We start from the raw sequence: 22,710 nt of genomic DNA, 5'->3' as shown, positions 1-22,710 counted from the left end.
TCTAGTCTGAGTAAGTATTCGGACAGCTTCTCAGCTCTTGTTGAAATGTGTTACGGAACCTCACCATGAGATCAGCTGCACTGTCTGTGGTTCCAAAAGCTGTTTCTAGGGCCTTAAGGTACTCACTGGCATTGACGTATGGGTTAGTGGCTCTCAAACCCCGAACAATGTCTGCTGCTGGCCTTTAAGACTCTCAGCTATTCTTTGCTTCTTGACGACATCAGAACACTGCCACTCATCCAGCATATGTGTGGTCTGTTCCGCCCAAGCATCGTACTCCTCTTCTCCATGTGGAGTTGGTTTCATGCCTGAGAACAAGCGAAGTTTGCGATAGCCTTGTGCGTCCACAGGCGGGGCTTGACATTTTTCAACAAGTGAGGATATGGCATTCACAAGCTCTGTGTTCAAGTCTGGAGCAGTGGGTGGAGCAGGACTAGGCTTAACAAGCCTGTGACGTCATCTAAAGTCATCCCTTCACTGGCTAGAAATGACACTAGCTTGGACTGAAAACCTTCTTTGTCAACAGGTAAGTGGGAATGTTGAGTGTCAGGGATACTAATTACCCAAATGTCTGATTGGTCCACTACCAACTGTTCAGGTAGGTCAGCCTGAGTCAGGTCATTTGTGGTTTCCACTAAGACTGACTGCTTGTTAGTGTGTGCTAAACCCCGTCCTCTTACTTTAGAGCGACCAAATATTTAGCTTCATCAAGTACCTTATAAATGGTCTCATCAGTAACCTCAAGAGAAACCTCACTAAGCACAAGTGATTTCTTAACATCAATACCTTTGTCGACACACCATTTGAATATTTGTTCTGACTCCATTTTTTTTTTTTTAGCTTTACAAAAACCAGTCACAAAAAATACACACTTCAAAATTTAGTGGCTACAGGGCTATAGCTACTTCAGTTAGCATTAACTTTAGCTTTTCGTTCACATTTATTTTGCTCACAAATACAGAAAACAGTAAACAATGTAAAATCCCAAACAATGTAAGATCCCGGACGAGCCCCCACGTCTAGCCCTCCCAACCAACTCTATTTTATTACAGCATTGTCATGGTAAAACCCCTTATACCTGATGACACCTCGAGCCTAGGAACTGAATTGGAGGGAGTCCACGAAAATATCAACCTTTTAATGTGTTTACTTAAACTAGAGCGTATGACTTTGCCTAGGGTGCAGAGAGGCCTGGTTAGCTATTTTATAGCTACATTGTTATTGTGAACTTTAACACTCCCATGCATGTACCTTTAACACACTATAGCCTAATAACACCACATTCAAATAAACATTTGTGACTGCAAATACACGTTGCAACAGGAAGAAGTGTTTATTACACAGAAAGAAAACATAGGCAATCGCCCTTTACTTTTGACCTGGTGACCTTTGAGTTCAGAAAATAAAATAAAAAAATAAATAAGTACCCGGTTTTGTAAGTCAGTTATGGTACCATATCGTTGGCGCGCATGTCGAGTTGGAGCTCATGTATCCTTGTGAAAGTGTTTCTCAGTACTCACGGATAACCACAGTTTCCTCAAACCCTCGCTCAGAGGAGTGAGGTTACAGGAGATGAAGAAACTAGTCCTGCTGACACGTCCTCGTGCAGCAGCAGTCTCTCTGGCGACAGCGTGGATCCTGAGCACCCTCTACAGCCGCAGCAGATCAGCGGCAGGCAGGCATGTAGGTCGGAGATACACTGAGCATAATTCAAAACACTAATAAACTCACTGTTCGTTCTCATACATTTCCATATTGTTACCAGCTCAAATAGTGCTCATACTCACTCAGGAAACTCGGCGCAAAATATTTCTCCCTCACACACACGCGGTCTCCTTCCAGCTAGCAGAGACGAGGCTAACTCTAGCTCTATACACAACGATAATGGCGTCTCGGACACTCAGTACAATTCCCGGCTGAAACAGCTCTGAACTCGGCTTACTTCCACATTTGGTACCGGTAACACACAAACTGACCTTCCGGTTTAAGGTTTTAGTAACAACAGTAACTTTATAGGGTCTCAAATAGCTTACAACTACTTTTCCATGGTGTTGTCACTCTTTTCCTCGTCTCTCCCCGTTACTAGCCCGAGCCTTGTCTCCTCTCTTTTTTAAAGTCTCACCCCCTTCCGAATCCGGGTAGGTAGTTGACACTCATCTCTGACAGGCACGGATTGGCTAATAACAGATTGATACCTGGTTACTCAAACAAACAAAAGAAACGTCATGAGACATTCACAAACCATGAAAAACATGGGACATTTTAGTACCTTCCCCAAATGAAGTGCACTTATTAATTTCTCTGTATTACTTCAAGGTTATTTCACCATAGAACTAATTTAACAGGCAATATTGCAAAATATACTGAATATTTGTAAACCCAAACACATGAAATAACATATCATTTATAGCAGGGCGCTACATTAAAATTGGGAGGTACTGTCTCAATGAGTGCAACTGTGCCATTTCTGTCCAGCCAGGTCTCAGTCAGTAGAGTGAAATCCAGGTTATGAGTGCTTATAAGGTCATTAACTATAAATGACTTATTAGTTAGTGACCTGACATTTAATAAAGCCATTTTTATTGTTTGAGGTGCATGGCTTTGTGGGGGACTGATAGTTTGAGTCCGAACCAGTAATAAATTGTTTTGATTCCTGTATGTTACAGCGACATTTCTGGATGTGGGTCTATGGTTTACTAATACAGGAATTTGTATAGCAAGATGACAGTCATTACCGTTAGTAGAACAGGTTGGACTCACCAAACATCAGTAGTGAAGAGAGGATTTTAATGTGAGTTCCATCCAGATATGTCTTTTTTATGCTACACTAGAGTGGCGTAACTGGTCCAGTGTTTGGGCATGTGAAAATGCCATAAGTTAGTGGCAACTTTGCCCATAATCATTTGTATTAATTGCAATGGGATACCAATATTGACTATACGTACATTCATAAATAAGCTATAAAATATTATGTTTACATTTGATTTTCAGGTATTCTAGCAGATAGGGATGTGTTCAGGGATCCTGCAGCAGACCAAAGGGAGGACAATGAAAGAGCAGGTACCTGTAGGCTATGTGGAGAATGTCTCTATACAGTATTGAACATTTAAAAAAAAAAAATAATAATTCGAATTTTGACCATGACATGGTCCCTTTGCAAACAAATAGTAAGCTAAGGTTCCAGAGCAGAATGTTAATCAATGTTTTATCAGTATTACTTTTGACGGCGTGAGAAATAGCGGCGTTGCGTGAGTGCGTGTGAAAATGGTCATTTGTGTGACTCACTCTGATTGCATGAGAGTTGACAGCCCTGCATACATACATATACATACATAAAAAACAAACATGGCTATTGTCAATCCTCAACACTGTCAAGCTAGCATGCTAGCATTGGAAAATTTTGGCTGCACTTTCTCTGCCATTCGTGTGCAACTACCTGGCCAACAGCTGGAATTTTGTTTTCTTTTATTCATCAGAACATTTGATTTATTGATTGCTGGCTGGATGTTAAGAGATATTCTACCAATATAACAAAAAGTGTTTCTAGAATAATTCATGAAACCTAGCTTTAAAGCTCTGGTCTACGATCTGAGAAAGGTTTGAAAAAAGCATCACCCCCCACACGCACCCCTCCCCTCTGTGCTCCTTTATGGAGAGAATTTTGTTCCTTTATTATTCAATCAAATAGAATAGATTTGAAACCAAAAAAGAGATTTGAGAGCAAAAGAGAGTAAGTGGCAATCAAATTATTTTTTTTTGAGATCAAAACAATACAGGTTGCAATTGAAAAAAAAATATGAGAGAGCATATTTCTTCAACTTCAATCAAAACTCAAAACCATTTTGCTTATAAATCAGTCCTCTTTGCTTTCAAGTTAAAAACCTTTGCTTGCAAATCAGTCCTCTTTGCTTTCAAGTTAAAAACCTTTGCTTGCAGATCTTGGTTTCAAATCTATTTCAAATCTATTCTATTTGATTGAATAATAAAGGAACAAAATTCTCTCCATACTCCTTAACCCCTCCCCTCCGAGCTTGTATCGCTCTCCCCTCGGAGTCCCGCGACACACCCCCTCCGGCTACAAGCTTTTTTTTTTTTTTTCTCTCTTCAACGAACTTTATACCTCCCGCAACAAGCTTTTTTTTTTCTCTTCAACGAACTTTATACCTCCCGCAACAAGCTTTTTTTTTTTTTCTCTTCAACGAACTTTATACCTCCCGCAACAAGCACCAAGAGCAACAAGCCGGCAGAAACCAAATACAGCCCAGCTTTGAATGCGGAGTAACGATGTCGGATTCACAGATAAAGTTATTACAATGCACGTTGAAACTCACGTAAATCTTGTAAGTCATTACAATGTCCACAGCTAAGCTCCACAGCCAAGCTAGCGTAACGTCATTAGCATGCTACAGGTACGTTACCTTACAGCTACGTAATAAGTTACAACAGCTAAGTTAGCCACTTCTAAAAGTTACTGAGGGCCAAGAGACTAACAGATGCTGCCGTCAGCTTTCATCACAACGATCGCTTCCACATTGTGGCTGAAAAACAAACCTGTGTGAGTTTCGGAGCAGCTGTGTGTGTCCCAGCTGCTGTCTGAGTAGCACCAGACAGCAGCTAGGACACACACAGCTGCTCCGACACTCACACAGACCGCGACACAAACGTGTCCGTAAACCGTAATCTCTTGTTTATGACAGATAAGACACACAAATACACACATCGTAACGCGTTTATGATAATCCATCATATTGATTTAGCAAAGGCTTCGTTGAAAACAAACGGACAAGACCGGGAGGAGGGTTAGCAAAACAGCTGAGCAGTGACCGGGCGAGAGGTTGTTATGGAGAAATAAATCCGGACAAATAAGATAAAAATCCGGAAATAAATCCGAAACCCCTCCGCTTCGCGTTGGGGTTTCATCCATCCCTTCATTCATCTTACTTGCTGCTTCATTTAGCTGCCACGAGCAAATAAATAGGCTGATTTGGTGTAAACATGCTAGCAATGGTAGCTTGTTGTTAGCTTACAATGCTAGCATAGAGGCTAACGTCTCCGTCGAACAAGTAAACAAGTGTTGACAACACCGCAGAGACAGACACCGTCTAATAACACAGAAACAAACTAACGGCAGCTTTCACAGTCATCAGCCAGCATCGGCATGAAAGTTATCTGTGTCACAACATCCACAATAAAGACGAAGGTTACCTGCTCAACAGAAACGCCGCTGTATCAGCACCGGGTCCATATCTTCACAGACCTTTCGCCACCGTTCAAACGATGACCCGATGTTTATTCGGTTTGAGCCCACTTTGTTTCTCATCTGGCTTTGTGTCTTTTCAGTGACAGACTTTCCTTCTTTGACTCTTTGTCGGTGGGGCAAGCAGAGGCAGCTGAACTGCTCAGGGCGAACCAAACCTCTCATCCGCTTGTAGTTTCAAATGCGGAAGTGGGTCGGGACCAGACGTGAGCAGGAGCAGGAGAGTGAGCGAGGATTGGATCGGAAAATTGATCCAATAGGAGCCATCCGGGCCGGATGGTTCCTATTGGTCAATTTCTTTTCAGTTTTACAGACACTAGAGAGAATGGATTTTTTTGGTTCCTTTTACTTTCCACATTGTGTGGGTGGTACTATTGGGTCATAACCACCATCTAAATGATGTTAATAATAATAACAAATCTTTCAAATCGTAGACCATAGCTTTAATTGTGGCTCAGTGCAGAGGACACCATTGACTTTGAGAGGCAGAAACGTCCACTATTTTGTATTCTATAACTTTTCATGAAGAACAAAATGGTGGATAATCCAACATGTTAAATCCGAAACAGACTTGGTGAGCAGCCCTCGGCAAAGATGTAAACAAGCTCCTTATAGCACCTCCATCTAGCCAAGCTGAGTAATATTTGTTGTGTAACTGATTGCTTGTTTCTGCAAAACAACCCTGAAGAGCCCTACTTACTTACTTGTATTTGTTCTCAAGCAAAAATATGCATTGTTGTATAAATTCATAATTGTCAGAATTCTGTCAAGTTCTTCTAATTATCTACAGTTGTTAAGTTGGTGTAAATGTTCTTGCTGTGGTGGTCCACTGCTGCTGAGTTGATGCATCAGATATTATATACAGACACTGGTGTGTTTTTTCTTCATCCAGTTCCACCAGAGGTAAACTTAGACTGGCGTTAGTTGTCGTTGGCATTTTTTGTTGGCACAGTTCTTGGCGCAGTTTTTAGCTAATATCTTTGAGCAGCTTTCATTAACATGAGAGTGCAATGTTGTCGAGGTATGTTTGTAGTTTAAATTTATTTAGATTTGTATGTGACGATTCTTGATCTGCACTTAATTCTGTTTATCTCTCATACAGATGAAGCCCAGAATGAGCTGAGCTCCAGAATTTGAATGGAGATGACTCGGCCAGGAACACTGCTGAGGATCCCGTCTAATGTTTCTCATGGTATTGCCCCTGGGCAGGGAGTGGGCAGGTCAAAAAAAGACCTAATTATCAGGGTTTCTCTTCTTTTAGCATATAGTTTTGGTTTTATGACTTGCTGGCTGTATGTTCCCACGTATTGAGAAGCTGTTTTCAGCAAACAAGCTCTGAGAAACATGCTGTACACCACCTGCCTGGATGATTCAGTTTTTGATCTGAGCATGTGTCGCTACCATGTTCTAATCTGATTATTACCAGTTTAACATTCATTTATGAATATATAGGAAACAAAATTGAATGTCCGATGTATTACCTTTGTCAGGTGCTCGCAACCAGCTTTGCCCCTGGGTCCTGTGGAGCCAGATCAAGACCAAAAGGTTTGTAAATTCGAAAAAAGGAAATTTCATTGAAAAAATACAATTTGAAAATGAAAGTTCCAGTTTTGATCTTGAATTTAAAAAAACTTGTGATTTTATTTTTTGTGTTTTTTGGCAGCAATATGCTTCTGTAGAAAACATAAAATCTGCAACTGAAAAAAAAGACCAAATATGAAATTGTTTATTTTTGAAAATTAAAAAGAAATAATTTATTCAAAAGAAGGATCAAATCAGGATTAAATCAAAATTAAATTGAAATTGAAATCAACCATTTCCTACACTTATTTTTATTTTGATATGCATTTAGTTGATGAAGGTTTTCAGTCATCCAGGTCATGATAGTGCTGTATTGTAGACAACTGGACCTGTTTCAGTTTCTTGAAGACGTTTCACCTCTCATCCAAGAGGCTTCTTCAGTTCTAACTAACTGGAGGGCAGTTGCAGGCTTTTAAACCATGTGTTCTTCACGTGTGTTCTTACAGAGTCATTAAGGACACGTGTAAGCTCTGAGTTTCAGAGTCGTCATGGCCACTTGAGGGTCGTTGACCCAACCGACCTTCATGTGGGTTACTAGGGCCAGTTAGTTAGAGTTGAAGAAGCCTCTTGGATGAGAGGTGAAACGTCTTCAGGAAACTGAAACAAGTCCAGTTGCCTATGATACAGCACCCAGAAATAGTGTAATTTTGGTTATCTTCTAAATGAAGGATAGGATAAGGAAGGATAGATTTAATGTTTCCTCAGTGAATGAAGACTAAATTCATATGAGAGAACATTAATTTGATTAATGCTACAGCAGTGCAGTGATTAGCACTGTTCACCACAACCCTCCTGGGTTGGAATCCTGCTGGGTGTAGTGCCTTTCTGTGAAACTGTGTGGACTTTGCGTTTTCTCCCCCGTATATGCATAGATTTCCCCACAGGTACGCCGGTTTCACACAACATTAAAACATGCACACTAATTGTCCAGCCAGTGCTCTGGACAAAGGCACTGGCTCAACTCTGGAGTATGTCTCCAGGTGCAACCCTTGGCATGGGTTAAATGCGGAGTACCAGTTTCACTATGTTGTGGATTTTATGTTTTCTATTGTTTTCTTTTGTTTTCTATGTATCAAATTAAAATTCTTCCTTCCTTCTTCTAAGTGAACAGGTTTTTGTTTTTTACTCTTTGAAAACTATTCTGGTCAAATCACTTATGTAGGTACGGAAGAGGATCAGATCCACTGTAAAAAAAAAAAAAAAAAACTTCTGAGAAAAAAAAAGAATTGTCAGAATTCCGCGGTTAAAGTAGGTATTTTGAGATCAAAGTCAAACTTCTACATCCACCTACTCACCTGCTCCTCATTCCCCAATTACCCCCCACAGGATTCATACCAGCTCCAACTGCTGAAGGCCAGATTTATACTGTTGCTGGAGTTTTGATGTGTTCAGACTTGTTTCCTCAAATGCACCTGTGGAAGTACAGTAGATAAAGTCATGCCAGAAATAACTACACTGCTTTGTCATTGGCTCTAGAGCAAACCGCAGCAAGTCGGAGCAGACTTTAAATGAGCAATGAAACCCTAAAAATGTACATTTACTGTATGTTCGGGGAGTAGATGAGGGCAGGCATGTTCTGTCATCTGCACAGTAGTTGAGCATCAAAACCACAGAGTCATTGTATCCTAAGCATGCTGCTCAGGTATGTTGTTTGCGTAAGTGTTACACTGACACATGACTTCACGAAATGCACTCTGGGTAACAGAGTGCATTTTGTGAAGTCACGTATCATTGCCGGAGACGGAAGCCGTTGCTTGGGTATACATGTGTTTTACAGACAGCAAACGAATAAATGAATGCTGAGAAGAACATCCAAGTAAGTAGCTACAGTTTGAATTAACACACAAAATTGTTGTTGGTTGTAATCTTTGTCAACTTTGTCAAACTAGCAGCTACTAGCTTATGTTAGCATGCCAATGTGCTATGCTGGTGGCCATGGCAACATCATACCTGTAAAACACTGTCCTGTGAGTATTGTGAGCATGATAATCTTTATTGAAACAGGTAAACTCACGAGGTGTCATTCTGGACCAGGTCCAAAGAATAGCCGTTCTGTGTAAAAAGAGGCTACAGCCACGTGCAGGTGCTAGCATAGCTGCCTCCTGGAATGTAGCTTTGGCTTTAAACCAGAAAACGAAGGAGGGAGAACAGCTGGAGCAGATCAACAGAGAGATAAGGAGAGGCAGTGAAAATACATAAAGAGCTTTCTGTTCAGCTTGCTGTAGCATGGCCTGGGTTTCGTCTTTTCTAATTGTCAAAGCCTCACTCATGCAGTCACATGTCAGCAGTGCTTTGAAACCAAATGCAGCTTAGTAAATGCCAACAACAGTGTAAAAGAAGTCAAGCAGAATAATATAGGTGCTGCAAAAAATTCATGTTTGCCCACGCTGTTGCCATGAAGTTGTTTACATGCAGTCATTCCACTATACCGATGATCACCTTGTTCCAACCATGGATTTCTTTTATTTTACATTGAAACTACTTTCTTTTTTAAAATGTTTTATTCAATACGAGCCAAACATGCACATTGCTACATACAGATAAGCAATGTAACACATTTGATATATATCAGGGGTATTGAATTTGTGGTGTAGTCTAGTTTATTGTAGTGGGTATACTGTGATGATTCCCTCCCAGCCTCGTACCCCATAAGCACCACCACACTCACTAACACATACAGTAGGCTACATGCATCCACACATAATTGAAAGCATTCTGAAAGACTGGGTATGTATTATCAACAATTTATTATAAGCAACACAAGACTTTAACAGCATATGACATTTACAGCTGGAGAGATTTAAATGCTTTGGACTGATTTTCTACTGTTTTAGTGTTAATCACCATCCATGGTGATTTCGCATGGCTGGAGGAGACAGCCAGTCACTGCTTTGACAGTCAATGGTGCGCTTCACATGGGGGTTCATCACAGATCTTTGGGCTTTTTAATCGTGGTCTGGATGAGAGTGAGAAAAAAATACAGCCCTGTTTGTATTTTTTTCTCACTCTCATCCAGACCACAATTAGGAGAGGAATCAAAACAGTATATTCACTTATCTTCAATGGAAAAATACTCCATTACAAGTAAAAATCCTGCATTCAAAAACTTACTCAAGTAACAGTACATAAGTATTATCATCTAAATATACTTACAGTATTAAAAGTACTCATATTGCAGAAACATTGCCACTGTGAGTGTTATATCATTATGCATCATATAATTGGATTATTAATTCTGATGCATTAATGTTTAAGTAGCATTTTAGCATTGTAGTTTGTCAAGGTGGAGCCAACAAACTGATCACGTTTTCTAAATAAAATCTTAATCTGAGAAGTGAGGGTGGATTTCTGATAACTGATAAATTCAGTTACACTAGATATTGCACAGCAGTAAATATAATTCAATACGCACACCAACAGTCCCCTGCTGTTACAATAATATCTGCTAACTTGTATGTGACTTTCACGTACCAGGTGTGACGTTAGCATCAGGCTCCTTTTCTGTAACGTTAGTTTCTGCAGTGTCATCCGAAGCGGCAGCAGCAGCTCCAGGCTTACACTCAAACAGTGTAGTTTGCTTTTGTTTCATATCTCCTTTGGTGGTATATGGTACATTACTATAGAAAAGTGTTTCTACATTATGTTAGCTAATTTTAAACTTGCGACACAGAGCTAGTGTCTAGCCGAGGAAATGACCATCAAGCAACTGTGTTCGTTGATAGGTGACGTCAGGTATAGGTCACAGACTCACGGCCAAACTCAAGCCACAGACAAAGAGCGCACAAGGGGGAAAAAAAAAAAGAGTGCACAGGGTGAATTCTTGAATGGAAGTGAAAAGAGGAGACGCATTCCCCTGCAAAATTTATTTTATTGCAGTTATTTACCCGGTATTTGCAAAACAAAATCACTGAAGTTAAAGTTCTGTCACAAAACTATATTGTTATGGATCTTTGCACATTTTTAAGTGGGTATACGAAAATCCTGGAGCTTTCTTGGTAGGTGTACAGCGTATACCTGCGTATCGCGTAGACTACACCATTGTACTGAATTGAAATTCAAAGAAAATTTCCTCAAGCGAAGGTCTGAGACATCATAATGTCTAACCTGCATTATGAGTCAGTGCCATATACAGTATATAGAAGAAGCCTATTGGTTGTATCAACATCTGTGTGTAGTCAACAACTGACTGTCAAATCAAATAAAGGTCAGTTCTATAATGTGCCAACAATATTGGCAGTTTTCACACTGAATTTAAGGGATTATAAATAAGCAGCCTACTCTAAGAATAAAAGTTATCCCAAGTAAAATAAGGGCTGAATCTCCAGCCGTGTGTCTGTAGCAATAAAACCTTGCTAATATGTTAGTTAATAGTGTCTATTCTGAATGTGTTTGTGTGTGTGGTGGTGGTAAGTGGCTGAAGGAGGCAGCATGAAGGAGTGAATGGGCGTGTCATACTAGAGGCACTTGGGCCAAACATCTGTGGTTTAGTTATTCTTCAAAATAAGTATCTGATAGCTCTTTGTCCAACAGTAGTCACTGTTATTGTGATTGGTCAGTAATCCATGGCTCTTCACTTTTCTGCTCTGGTAGTAAAAGAGAAAGGTATCCCTGCTCACTTTATCCAATCAGGACAGAGAACTCGTGAATGAGCAGGATCCTCCTGTTTTCTGCTCTGTCTGGTGATTACTGCTGCACATTCATGTGGTGACGTAGAGAGGACCTGACTTCTCCAACTCTTTCCCGCGTGTGTATTTAACTCACTGACTTGACCAGTGTTGCCAGATTGGTTTGAAGCTTTCCAGCCCAATAATTGCCAAAAATATAAGTAGGGAGCGAATGAGAGAGACAAAGAAAGACAGATCAGCACGCAAGCAATCCAACGCAATCAACAAGCCACACAAATGATGCTGTAATGCAAGCACAGAGGTTTCTTTTGTTTCTGTTGTCTGCACTTAAATACAGATTTGCAAAAACACTACAACCCCTGTGAGTTTATAAATCACAGGTAGTTGGAAATGTGGTAACTCATGTCTCCTCTCAGCAGAATAAAAAAAAGATGTCATATTAAAGTTGTGGCATTTCACTCGATGTGTTTGCGTAACCAATTAATACAGTTTGTAAATGCATTAGCAATATACTGTGATTTATTTTTGTGTATAATTCTGTTCACCTGTCCAAAATCATTTTGTGGCCCAATCTGGCAACACTGGACTTAATTCAGTGGAGACTTGAATCGAGTGTGTTATATTGTGCAGTTTTGGTCCAAATACTGTAGGACGACATCTGATGACTGAACTTTGATCATGTGTTCTTGACTCTTCACCTCTGTCTCCTCTCACAGGGAGAAGATGTTCTGCAGGATCCTGCTCATCATCTTGTCCTTTGGGGGTAAGCTTCCACCTTCAGTTCATTATCAATACTCAACACCATTTAGATCTCTCTCGCTGCTAATTTCTCTCCCTCTCTCCCTAACAGTGGTACACTTAATGAAAGTGACCACCAGCTTTCAGGGCAGTTCAGCAGTCGTACAAGTGAAAATGTCAGACACCACCAACATGTCCAATGCCTATTTGGAGTTGCTGTCATCAGAAACTGGAAAGATCTTGTTTCGCATGATAAATGGGGAGAGGGATGAAGCTTGGATCGCTGATGAGTACAAAGGACAAGTGCAACTCAGCTACAATACCACTGAAAGACAAGTGTATCTAACACTGTTAAACTTCACAAAGGATGATGAGGGATGGTACACTTGTAATCTTTCTAGTGGTAAAGGCAAGTCTGAATCTGGTGAGTTGATTTAGTGGAACTTTACTGATTAGGTTCATTTCATTTACTAAATGGAAAACACGCAGATGCTGTTTTAACACTTATTCTCCCATAGAAAGTTTTGTTTTGAAGAAAACCACAACATCACCACCGACAACTACTGAAGGTAAGTAAACATGGTGAATAGTTATGTACTTTATGTGGATACATTTATGCAGAAATATTGCAGACGTAAAAATATGTCTAATTTTCTTGCCTTGAAAGGCAGTGGAATTTGCAAGAATACATGGCTATGCTGGTGGTAGCACTCTCCTGTCTGAAAGGTTGAAGTTAGCCCACCATAGATGGCGATAGACGGATGGTTCACCCAATCACCTTCCCTTTTCCAATAACTTTCGGAGGATAACCTCCCAGGTTGCGCTGTGTGACGAACCATCTAGCGTGTCAGGTTACTAGTTTTGTACATTTGGTGAAATGGTGATGTGTTTGGTTGATCTCTGTTGAGTTGATACATCAGATATCTCATACAAATGTACTTTCTTCCATCAGGTAAAACACAGCCACCAGTGGATCAAGATTGGGCTTGGATTACCATACCAGTAGTTTTACTGGTTTTAGTAGTTATTGGTCTGTTGGTTTATTTTGTTATTACTAAGTTATTATTATCATTATTATTAGATTTTGTTTTTTATTAAGTGATACAACGCAAGACAAGTGAGAGACATGATAGGAAAGACACAGAAAAGACATTTTAAAAAAGACAGCAAAAAATTGGAGACAGTAGGACAAGACAAAACTAGACAATTAAATGAGCAAGCAAAAACAAATGGGTACATTGCGTTGTATGTTGAGGGTGTTGAAAGGTTTGTGTGTGTGTGTGTGTGTGTGTGTGTGTGTGATTAACTGGGATGGTTAAAAGGGAAAGTGCAAGAATGACAAAGAGAAAAGAGGGAAAAGAAAGGAAAATTAATAAATTAATAATTAATGAATAATTAAAATGAATTTACTCCTACTTCCTCCACCCCCTTAATTTAATTAATTCTTTGTTTAAATTCTTAGTTGTGTGTGACACTGACCACCCATCCATCAAGAAGAGCCTCCAGACCCAATGGAAGGGGGCTTGTTTGTGTGGGTGGGTGTTCAATGAACATATTCATTCAGCGGGGGTGGATATTTGATTAGCGCTACATAAGTAGGAAAACGGGAATGGTAGAGATAGAAGCAAATGTGTATGTTGCTGGGTGAACTTGAAATGTCGGTGTGCATGTGTCTCAGGAAACAAAAGAAAAAAAACAACAACAATAATAATAATAATAATAATAATAATAATCATGGTGTATGTGTAATGGCTGATATGTGTGTGTTAAATGATGGGTGTTGATATGTAGCGGTGGTTGTTGTATGCATGTTTTTCTGGTGTGTTCCATCCAAACTTGAAGATGAACGAGTACGATCAGAAGGAGGGATGAACCACCTGGGCTAAAGCTTGAAAAAAGTGGGGTGTTCCTTGAGTGATGGCTTTGAAGCAGTGGGCATGTCAGAAAACACCAAATTATCAGTGTTGGTCTCAAGACCATGATATGCCCAAGAAACAAGCTTTTACCCTTTGTGTGTTTAAAGGCCTGTGATTGGCTGGGCCTGAGTTCCAAGTGAGCACAGCCATGCCCACCCATGACTATGAGAAGAAAGGCTAAAAAACTCAGTAAAGCAGCAGAGTTGCTTGTTGTTTTCTGTAATCTCATAGGCCAACTGCAACAAAACCCACCCATTCAAGGACTCCTCCCAAAGTAATGTGTAGGATTTGTGTTTATTTTTGAATGTGAAGAAAATGCAGATTATTTTTTTACATAATGAGATGTAGCAGCAGTGTAAGCTGCTGTCCATCACACCGTTATCTTTGTTACCAGATGGTATCAAGTAATGAACTTTTAACGTTTGCACAATTTTCAGTATGAGACACGGTTAAATGTGAAAACTTCTATTTTCTATTCAATGTGAACGTGTTGAAGCAATAAATAAATGAAGTTTACTCTTACAAATCTTTATAATCTTTTCATTATAATCTGAATAGATCTAATTTCTCTAAATAAAAAAATTAAATGAAAATGCTGTATTAGTAGTCGTATGTCACATACTCAATATTCTGTATGTGCATGTTCACTCTCCTTAATTTATTTTATAAGTATGCTTTTTTGTGTTTTATTTTTTAACATTAAATAGTTCGGATTATATGTACCAAGAATGATATTAAGTCTGAAAGTATAAAAAGAGGAAAAATATATCAGGACAAAACAAAACAGGTTGGAATAATTTTTAATCAAGATTTCAAATCGTCAACAGGTTCAGCCATTGTGACATAGTATAATATTATTACAGTGTCTGAAAGATACAGGTCCAAAACACAAACTGAATTTAAGCAGAATGTAATCTCTGAATGAAGATTAATTGTCTGGCTAAATTGCTTTTTACTTTTAACACTGAACCATAAAAAAAAAAGAAAAACATCCATTTGACTGTAAAACAATAAGTATTTTTATCTTGTGGTCCAAATAAAGCAAATGACAGCAGTGAAATGTATTTTTCATTTAAAAAATGAACTACAAATGAACTTCTATTATATACAGACAGTCATGACCTCATATTCTGGGTTAACCTTGACTGACAAGAAAAAAATTCTCACCCATATTTCATAATATGGATATTAACATTAAAGGAATAGTTCACTCTAAAACAAAATTCAGTCATTATCGACTCACCCACATGCTGATGAGAAGTCCGGTGTAGTTTCTTATTCCTCAAAGTGCAGCTGGAGACCCGCGGTGCTTCCCTCAGGAATAATCCATATAACGAGCGTCAATTGTGCCCGAGAGGAAAAGGTCCATAAAACTACACAAAAACTTTGTAATATTCCTCCATACTGCTCGTCCGCTGCAATCCAAGTGTCCTGAAGTGGCGACATCCAGAGTTTACTCGAAACAACGTCATTTAGTACATTTTTACAGCCTAAACAGTCACTATGCTATGTTTACACGGAGGCATGCTCCGCGTTCACGCGAGTCTCCCTCGCAGCCGATTGCACTACGGAAGCCGCGCCGGACAAGGTGAACGAGACTCGCGATAGATACCCACCGGTATTTACATCCAGCTGTGAGTGTCAAAGTTTCAAATCACTAGTGCAGGCAGATCCCTCTTGTGTTTGTGTGTCACGCGGTCGCTCAAAACAGGAAGTAAATACCGGTGTGTATCTATCGCGAGTCTCGTTCATCTTGTTCGGCTCAGTTTCCGTAGTGCAATCGGCTGCGAGGGAGACTCGCATGAACGCGGAGCGTGCCTCCGTGTAAACATAGCATAGTGACTGTTCAGGCTGTAAAAATGTACTAAATGACGTTGTTTCCAGTAAACTCTGGATGTCGTCACTTCAGGACACTTGGATTGCAGCGGACGAGCAGTATGGAGGAATATTACAGAGTTTTTGTGTAGTTTTATGGACCTTTTCCCCTGGGTCGCCATTAAAGCTCGTTACATGGTTTGCTCCTGCCGGAGGGAAGCACCGCGGGTCTCCAGCTGCACTTTGAGGAATAAGAAACTACACCGGACTTATCAGCAGCATGTGGGTGAGTCGATAATGACTGAATTTTGTTTTAGAGTGAACTATTCCTTTAACTGTATCTCTCTATTTGTGCGGTTTAACCACTATTTTGTCAGGTTCATGCCACAGAAACACAACATTTTTATTAGCTTGCTAACAACATATTTTAAAAAGGTTATTTTGGTTACACAAAGGGCTGCTTACTCTCTAAACTGTGTCCAGTTAAGTTTTGAACGTTTAAATGTAGCTGAGCAAAAACGGGTTACTGTGACAAAATAACCTCCATTTAAAAAAACAACAACTACCTGATCAGGCTGTTCAGTTCGCTAAATGTGTCTAAACTACAACAAAATGCTTCCGCAAACGTTAGCTCCCCATGTTTACAGCTTGCCAGTTCAGATTTATACACTATACACTCAATCCCAGTTAGTTGGCGGCAGACTGAATATGTAAAAGACAAAAATCCTGAATTTTTATGGACACGGTTGCTGCCTCCATGTCGAGCTGGGGATCATCAGTCAAAGGTGCTAAGAAGAGGAAGAAGAGAAGGAGAAAGGAGTGAAGGAGCTTCAGGAGAGGTGAGGAACTGTTCGCACCACGCCGGGTCATCAAGGTTTATTTCAACAAACGGGTCACTGGAGGAAACCGCTGAGGAAAGGAAAGACAAGGACACAAACACATGTTATGTTTTCCCAAAATATGTATTCATCAGTATGTAGTGAATACACTTGTTTTCCTTTCTGACTTTGGACTGAAAAACTTCTTTAGTCTAGCTTGGCACCAAGAAGCAAACAGCCAACGTTAGCCTAGCTCCACCAAAGATGCTTACACTTATGTTATAGCAGGTAAAGGTGGAGCTACCCTGTTTCATCAGAGGTCTTGGATGGGTTTTGAACTGTAATCGGTTACTTAGCGGCCGTCAGACCTCTCCTCCTGAACAAGGTTGTTATAATACACCGTTCTTGATAAGAAAGTCTAACTCATAGAGAGCTGAAGTCACGCACCTTCTGGTGGACCCCATTGGACCTTATTTCAGAAGAACTTTGTATGGTAGGGATGAAGAGAGACAAATAATGTATTGATTGATTGATTTGAATTGTGTCGTGAATCACACATATGATGATACATTCAAAAATTTTGAGGCACTTGACATGATGTGGCAAATGTTCACCACCAGATGGTGTTGTTGCTGCTTGTCCACATACTTTTGGGCACTATAGTGTTTTATTGTGAAGCTAAACGACTTTCTGTCCAAACAGCTGCTGATGTATTTTTAGCTTAACATTAGCATCAGGACTGTGTCCATTCAGTAAGTCTTTGTGTGTAATGAGCAGGATAATAAAGACTAAAGGAGTAAAGACTTAAGACAGACTGTAGATGTTTGTTGTGGTACATGTGAGGACTGAACTGTGGATCAGCCTCTACTGTGGATTGACAGCAGCAGTGGTAGTTGTGTTGTTTGTTTGTTACCTTTTATTTATTCACTGTCTGTCTGATGAACAACATTTCTGCTCAGACTCTAGTGGAGGATCTGAGGAAACAGTTTGATTAACAAAACTTAATGAAACTATTTTTATGGGCGCAGAGGCTGGATACGATATCGCCATCTAGCTGCCACATGAAAACACTGCAGAACTAGTGCTGCTCCTACAGACAGATGACAATTGTGTATCTGGAACATGGTGACATGTTGTCAATGTTGTAACACTGATACATTAGAAATACATATACACAACAGTGTATAAGTCATGAGGAAACAGCTGCAAATAAACACAAACAAGCTCATGTTGTTGAAATGTCCTGAACAAAAAAGCTGAAACATACAAAGTCAAAACAAGTTTGTTGAGGATTGAACTTTACTAAATGATGAATGAATGTGTTTAACTGTGTAGATGAAGGTGGAGGTAAATATCAACACTGACTGTTTAGTTTTATCAATAAAGTCTTCTCACACTCAAGATCTATACAAGTGGAAATGATGTTTCTGGTAGAATGTCCCTCATACAGCTGACTGACTCATCTGACAACAAACACGATTACTTACACAGAGGAGCGTCTGATGTCCTTGGTCATCTGCGGACGAAGTGGAGATGGACGGACAAGGAACAATAAACGAGTCATGGGTTTCATTTCTAACAGAACGAGCTGTGTTTAGCGAGAGCGAGGAGCCTTATCCTCATTCAACCCATACAGACACAGAGCATGCTGACAAACCTCAGCTCCCCTTCTGTCTTTTGGTATTTATTTTGGACATTAACACCTCCATGGATGACTTTGGCACTTATTCCGTTCTGTCTACCTCAGTTTATGTGGTGTTATGTTTCCTGCGCAGGTTCAGAGTGAAATCACAGTTGTTAAACTGGTTTACCTCCACTTTCTCTCATATATATTGATACATGCTGTGTTTGTGTCAGTTTTAGTATTCTTGTAATAACGTGGAAAATATGTAATAAATATTAAGAATCAATTAATCAATCAATCAATCAATCAATCAATCAATCAATTTTTAATCATAGAGTAGCTGTCAAATTGACGCTGCAATGACCCAAAGGGACCTGCAGGGGGCGCCCACGGTCCACTTACAAACTGATTCCACTTCACTCAGCAGTCAGTCAAGTTAATGGAGCTTATCTGAAGAAGCAGCTGTTGTGAAATATGTATTTGAGAGAGCTAATATAAAAAAAAAAACATCAACAGACGGCTCGTGAACACATAACATAGTGAATTCTGATTAAATTGCATTTATTCCTCATAATTGTTATGACATGCTCTTACTGTGTTGTTAGTTTCTTAACTGTTCGGAGTTTATTAACATTACAACAGTTGATGTAGCCTATTGCAGACACAAGTGGTGTAATAAGAGATAATAATATTTAGAGTGCACATGTCAATTAAGTAATTGAGGTGCAGTGAGTGAGAGAGTGAGGCAGAGAGGAGGCGCTCAGTGTGACGGCGGGCTCCACGCGCACTCACTGGCCGCACATGAAGTTTCCAGCCACACTGCGGCCGCCGCGGGACCTTTAGGAGGATTTCATACTCACCACCCAGACTCTCTATCTCCCGACTGAGATGTTGCGATGTTCCGCGCAGCCTTACGAAACGTGGACTTGTTTTGGCTGATTTTGTTTTACTTTGTTTTTCTACCGGAGAGCGGCTGTAGATCAGCCGATGTGGACAGCTGTCATGAGGTGAAGACAGCCTACATGATGCGCCAAATAGGCCCCGTGGAGCTGGTGCCAGACAGGCCAGGAACAGGTCAGTCAGCCCCCTCTGGAAATGTCACTGCAGAGACTCGACATAGGAGGCAGGAAAATTATAAGTGAGCATGCCTGAGAGGAGTGAATGACAGGATGGTATGAGAGATTAAATAAAGGCCCGAGCGTGCAACAGAATAGTCTTCCTCACTGAACTCAGCTAGAGCCTGAAGGAGACTTGGAAAGGAGCATGAAACACACAGAGCTGGAATATAACCGTACACTAAGTATATTTAGTGAAGTAGAATATCATTTTCTACGACTTTCAATTTTCTATTTTAAACTTTGTACTTTTAACCCACTACATTTTCAGGCAAATAATGCACTTCTTATTCTACTTAATATTTACACTACACAGGATTAGTTGGGGATATTGGGATATGGGTACATGTAGTGTATGCATGTGCATGGACATGTCAAAAGTCAAATGAAATGTGGTGCATTATTTTTGGAGACCAAAGATATTCACAAAACACCAAATAAAAACTCAGATATGTCAGAGAATAAATAATCAAGTAAAACACTGAAATATCCCAATGTCCTTCACTTATCCTTAATTTTGAGTAGTATGAATAAAAACACATGATTAAAATGCATAGTGAGAAAATTAAACTACCAAGCCGTGTAAAAGGGAGTCAAAATTAGCTCCAGATCAGATAGACCAGCCCCAAAACATCCAAATGTTGCTTGCATACTAATAATACATCAGTGATAATAATGGTTGATGCATGCAGTGGTTAGTATACATCATATAAATGTATCATAATATAAAACACTGATAAGGCGTTTCTTCTATAAAATGACTGCTTTTACTTTTGATGCTTTATCATTTAGCTCATTAGAATTATCATTATTATCATTATATAAAGTACCTTTTAAGAGCCTGTTAAGAAGTATTTCTTCCAAATATTCCTTACTACTCACCACTGTACAATAAAGTAACATTAAGATAAAAAAAATAAATAAATAAAAAAATCTGTGTAAACTTGCTCACACACTTTGAGATTCACTTCATACAGTCGGGCAGAACATGACAACCTTCCTGTGTTGTAAATATGTACAAATCTAACTTAACATCTCTCCTGCCATGAGATTGTTAGTACTTAAAACACTGCTTTATCTCGTAGCCCCTCGCAGGATTTAAACCCGTAGCTTTAGAAGTGCAGGACCAAATTCCAAATGTAATGAATCATCACTGTGTGGCCAAGACTACCCAGAGAGAGAAGCTATTTTTGTTGAAAACTAAATCATAAATAGTCTGGAACACTTATAAAGAGCTCTTGAAAGCATAGTTAGTCTATAAGTGGTGGTGTTAAAGATGCTGTTTTCTAAATGTTAATGTGATATTTTGTCTGGCTCATGCAGCTCCGCGCGCACAATATTACAGTGGGCGGCCAGGAATAAATTGCTGCATCGGACATTGTCATTTTGAATTTTTTAATGTAACTGCACCTAAAAATAAACCACAAAAAGGTTGATCCCTTTGAGTCATTTTGTTTGCAGGATTTTTACATTTCCCGGGGTGGTGGAGACAAGTGGTGGATGATAGATCTCAAGTTAATAAGCTTTATCTTCTTGTAATCCTGACATATCATAAACTGTCTCCTAGTCATATGTATGCAGTTCATGAAAATGCACAAGACTCAGATGTTAATTGTCGAGCTATAATCAGCAGACACAGGGAAATCTATGCCTATCTAATCTATATCAGTAGATAATGCTCTTACAGATGAAGCAGATACTTTTCAGTCTCCTTTGGGGACTAATTGTTTGCCTGTTGTTTAGACTGTATGTAGTCATAGCCGTAAGCCAAATTAGACATTAGACACTGCAGTTTTCCCACAATCCTCCCGTTGCTGCAGGAACAAATAGTGTGCAATGAGCTTGTGATTGTTAACAGCTCGTTTAATCAGACGAGACGAGTGAATGAAGTAAAAAATGTAGGTGTGTCTCTGTGCTGTTGGATAGACGTGCCCTGTTGATGTGAACAGCTGGTGTCAGTTGACAGCTTCAGATAATGAAGGCAGGAAATTATAAGTGAGCATGCATGAGAGGAATGAATGACAGGATGGTATGAGAGATCAAATAAAGGCCCAAGCATGCAAAAGAGTAGTCTTCCTGACTGAACTTAGAGCTTCATTTAACAATATATTGTGGTGACCTTTGCATTTTCAGGCTGACATGTCTGCTAATTATAGACGTTTACCACAGTCTTTTGATGTGGCGTAGCCATGGATGAATAAGCCTGAGAAAAATGTCATTTTAAAGGTCCAATACGTAGGATTTAAAGGGCTCTATTGACAGAAATTGAACATAATATTAATATTTTCTTTTTCATTAGCATATAATCACCTGAGACTAAGAATTGTTATGTTTTTGTTACCTTAGAATGAGACTTTTACATGTACAGAGTCAGCCATGTTCCACTGCCATGTTTCTACAGTAGCCCAGAATGGACAAATCTGGACAACTCTGACTCTGGAGAGACTCAGGTTTCTAGCAGCCGCCATAGAGACGGTTGAGTTGAGGGGTAATCAGTTAGGAGCTATTGCCCCTGATAACACAACTCTCAGGATCGCAGGGACACACAAACCTCTCCACCACATTAAGGTGGCATTCCTCTGAGCTCCTGACCCAAACGAAGGAGTTAAGTATCTAGGGGTCTTTTTCCCAAGTGACGGGAAAATGGAGTGTCAGATGGAAAGGGTTTGGTTAGCAGTAATCCAGGCGTTTGCCATCATTGTGAAGAGGGAGCTGAGATGGAAGGCATTCCAGCTGAGATGGAAGGCATTCCAGCCCCTACCTATGGTCACCACCTTTGGGATAATGACCAAAATAATGAGAGTATGGATACAGGTAGCTGAAATGAATGTCCTCTGTAGGGTGGAAGGGCTCAGCCTTAGTGATAGAGAGAGAGGAGCTTGGACATCCGGAGGGAGTTAAGGGTAGACCTGCTGCTGCTGTGCGTTAAAGGCATCTTATTAGGATGCCCCCTGGGTGCCTCCCTTTGGAGGTTTTCTGGGCGCCAACTGGGAGGAGATCCCAGGACAGTCACAGAACTTACTGGTGGGATTACATATCTCATCTGGCCTGGGATGCCTCGGGATCCCCCAGGCTGAGCTGGTAAGCATTGCTGGGAAGAGGGACGTCTGGAATACCTTTATTAGCATCCTGCCACCAAAACCCAACCCAGGACAAGTGGAAGAAAGTTAATGTAATTTACATTATACAAACTGAAGAAAATAAGGCAGTTGCTCTGAAAA

The 22,710-nt window shown here is 40.0% G+C and overlaps 2 protein-coding genes across 3 annotated transcripts in view; both read left to right on the top strand.

Moving 5' to 3' along the window:
* LOC311258186 (uncharacterized protein) overlaps positions 1-14,583 on the top strand; it is a 24,891-nt gene extending 10,308 nt beyond the window's left edge. Inside the window, exons 2-8 of the mRNA XM_084354314.1 lie at positions 2,992-3,060; positions 6,360-6,449; positions 6,748-6,802; positions 12,180-12,226; positions 12,314-12,625; positions 12,720-12,770; positions 13,154-14,583. Coding sequence (XP_084210440.1) covers positions 6,395-6,449; positions 6,748-6,802; positions 12,180-12,226; positions 12,314-12,625; positions 12,720-12,770; positions 13,154-13,299 — 666 coding nt within the window. The 5' untranslated portion in view covers positions 2,992-3,060; positions 6,360-6,394 and the 3' untranslated portion in view covers positions 13,300-14,583. The remainder of the gene's footprint in view (positions 1-2,991; positions 3,061-6,359; positions 6,450-6,747; positions 6,803-12,179; positions 12,227-12,313; positions 12,626-12,719; positions 12,771-13,153) is intronic.
* Positions 14,584-19,106: 4,523 nt separating this feature from the next.
* Positions 19,107-22,710, top strand: part of LOC311258660 (glypican-5-like) — a 57,407-nt gene continuing 53,803 nt past the window's right edge. The window contains exon 1 of one of the 2 annotated variants that reach the window (XM_084355149.1): positions 19,107-19,448. In XM_084355149.1, the coding sequence (XP_084211275.1) occupies positions 19,271-19,448 (178 nt within the window). In that variant the 5' untranslated portion in view covers positions 19,107-19,270. The remainder of the gene's footprint in view (positions 19,449-22,710) is intronic. The other variant, XM_084355150.1, reaches the window with a different exon arrangement.

Source organism: Pagrus pagrus (assembly GCF_965226575.1).
Source record: "Pagrus pagrus genome assembly, chromosome: 6".
NCBI lineage: Eukaryota > Metazoa > Chordata > Actinopteri > Spariformes > Sparidae > Pagrus > Pagrus pagrus.
Note: the sequence above shows the minus strand (reverse complement) of the source record. Positions and strands in the feature narration are given on the sequence as shown.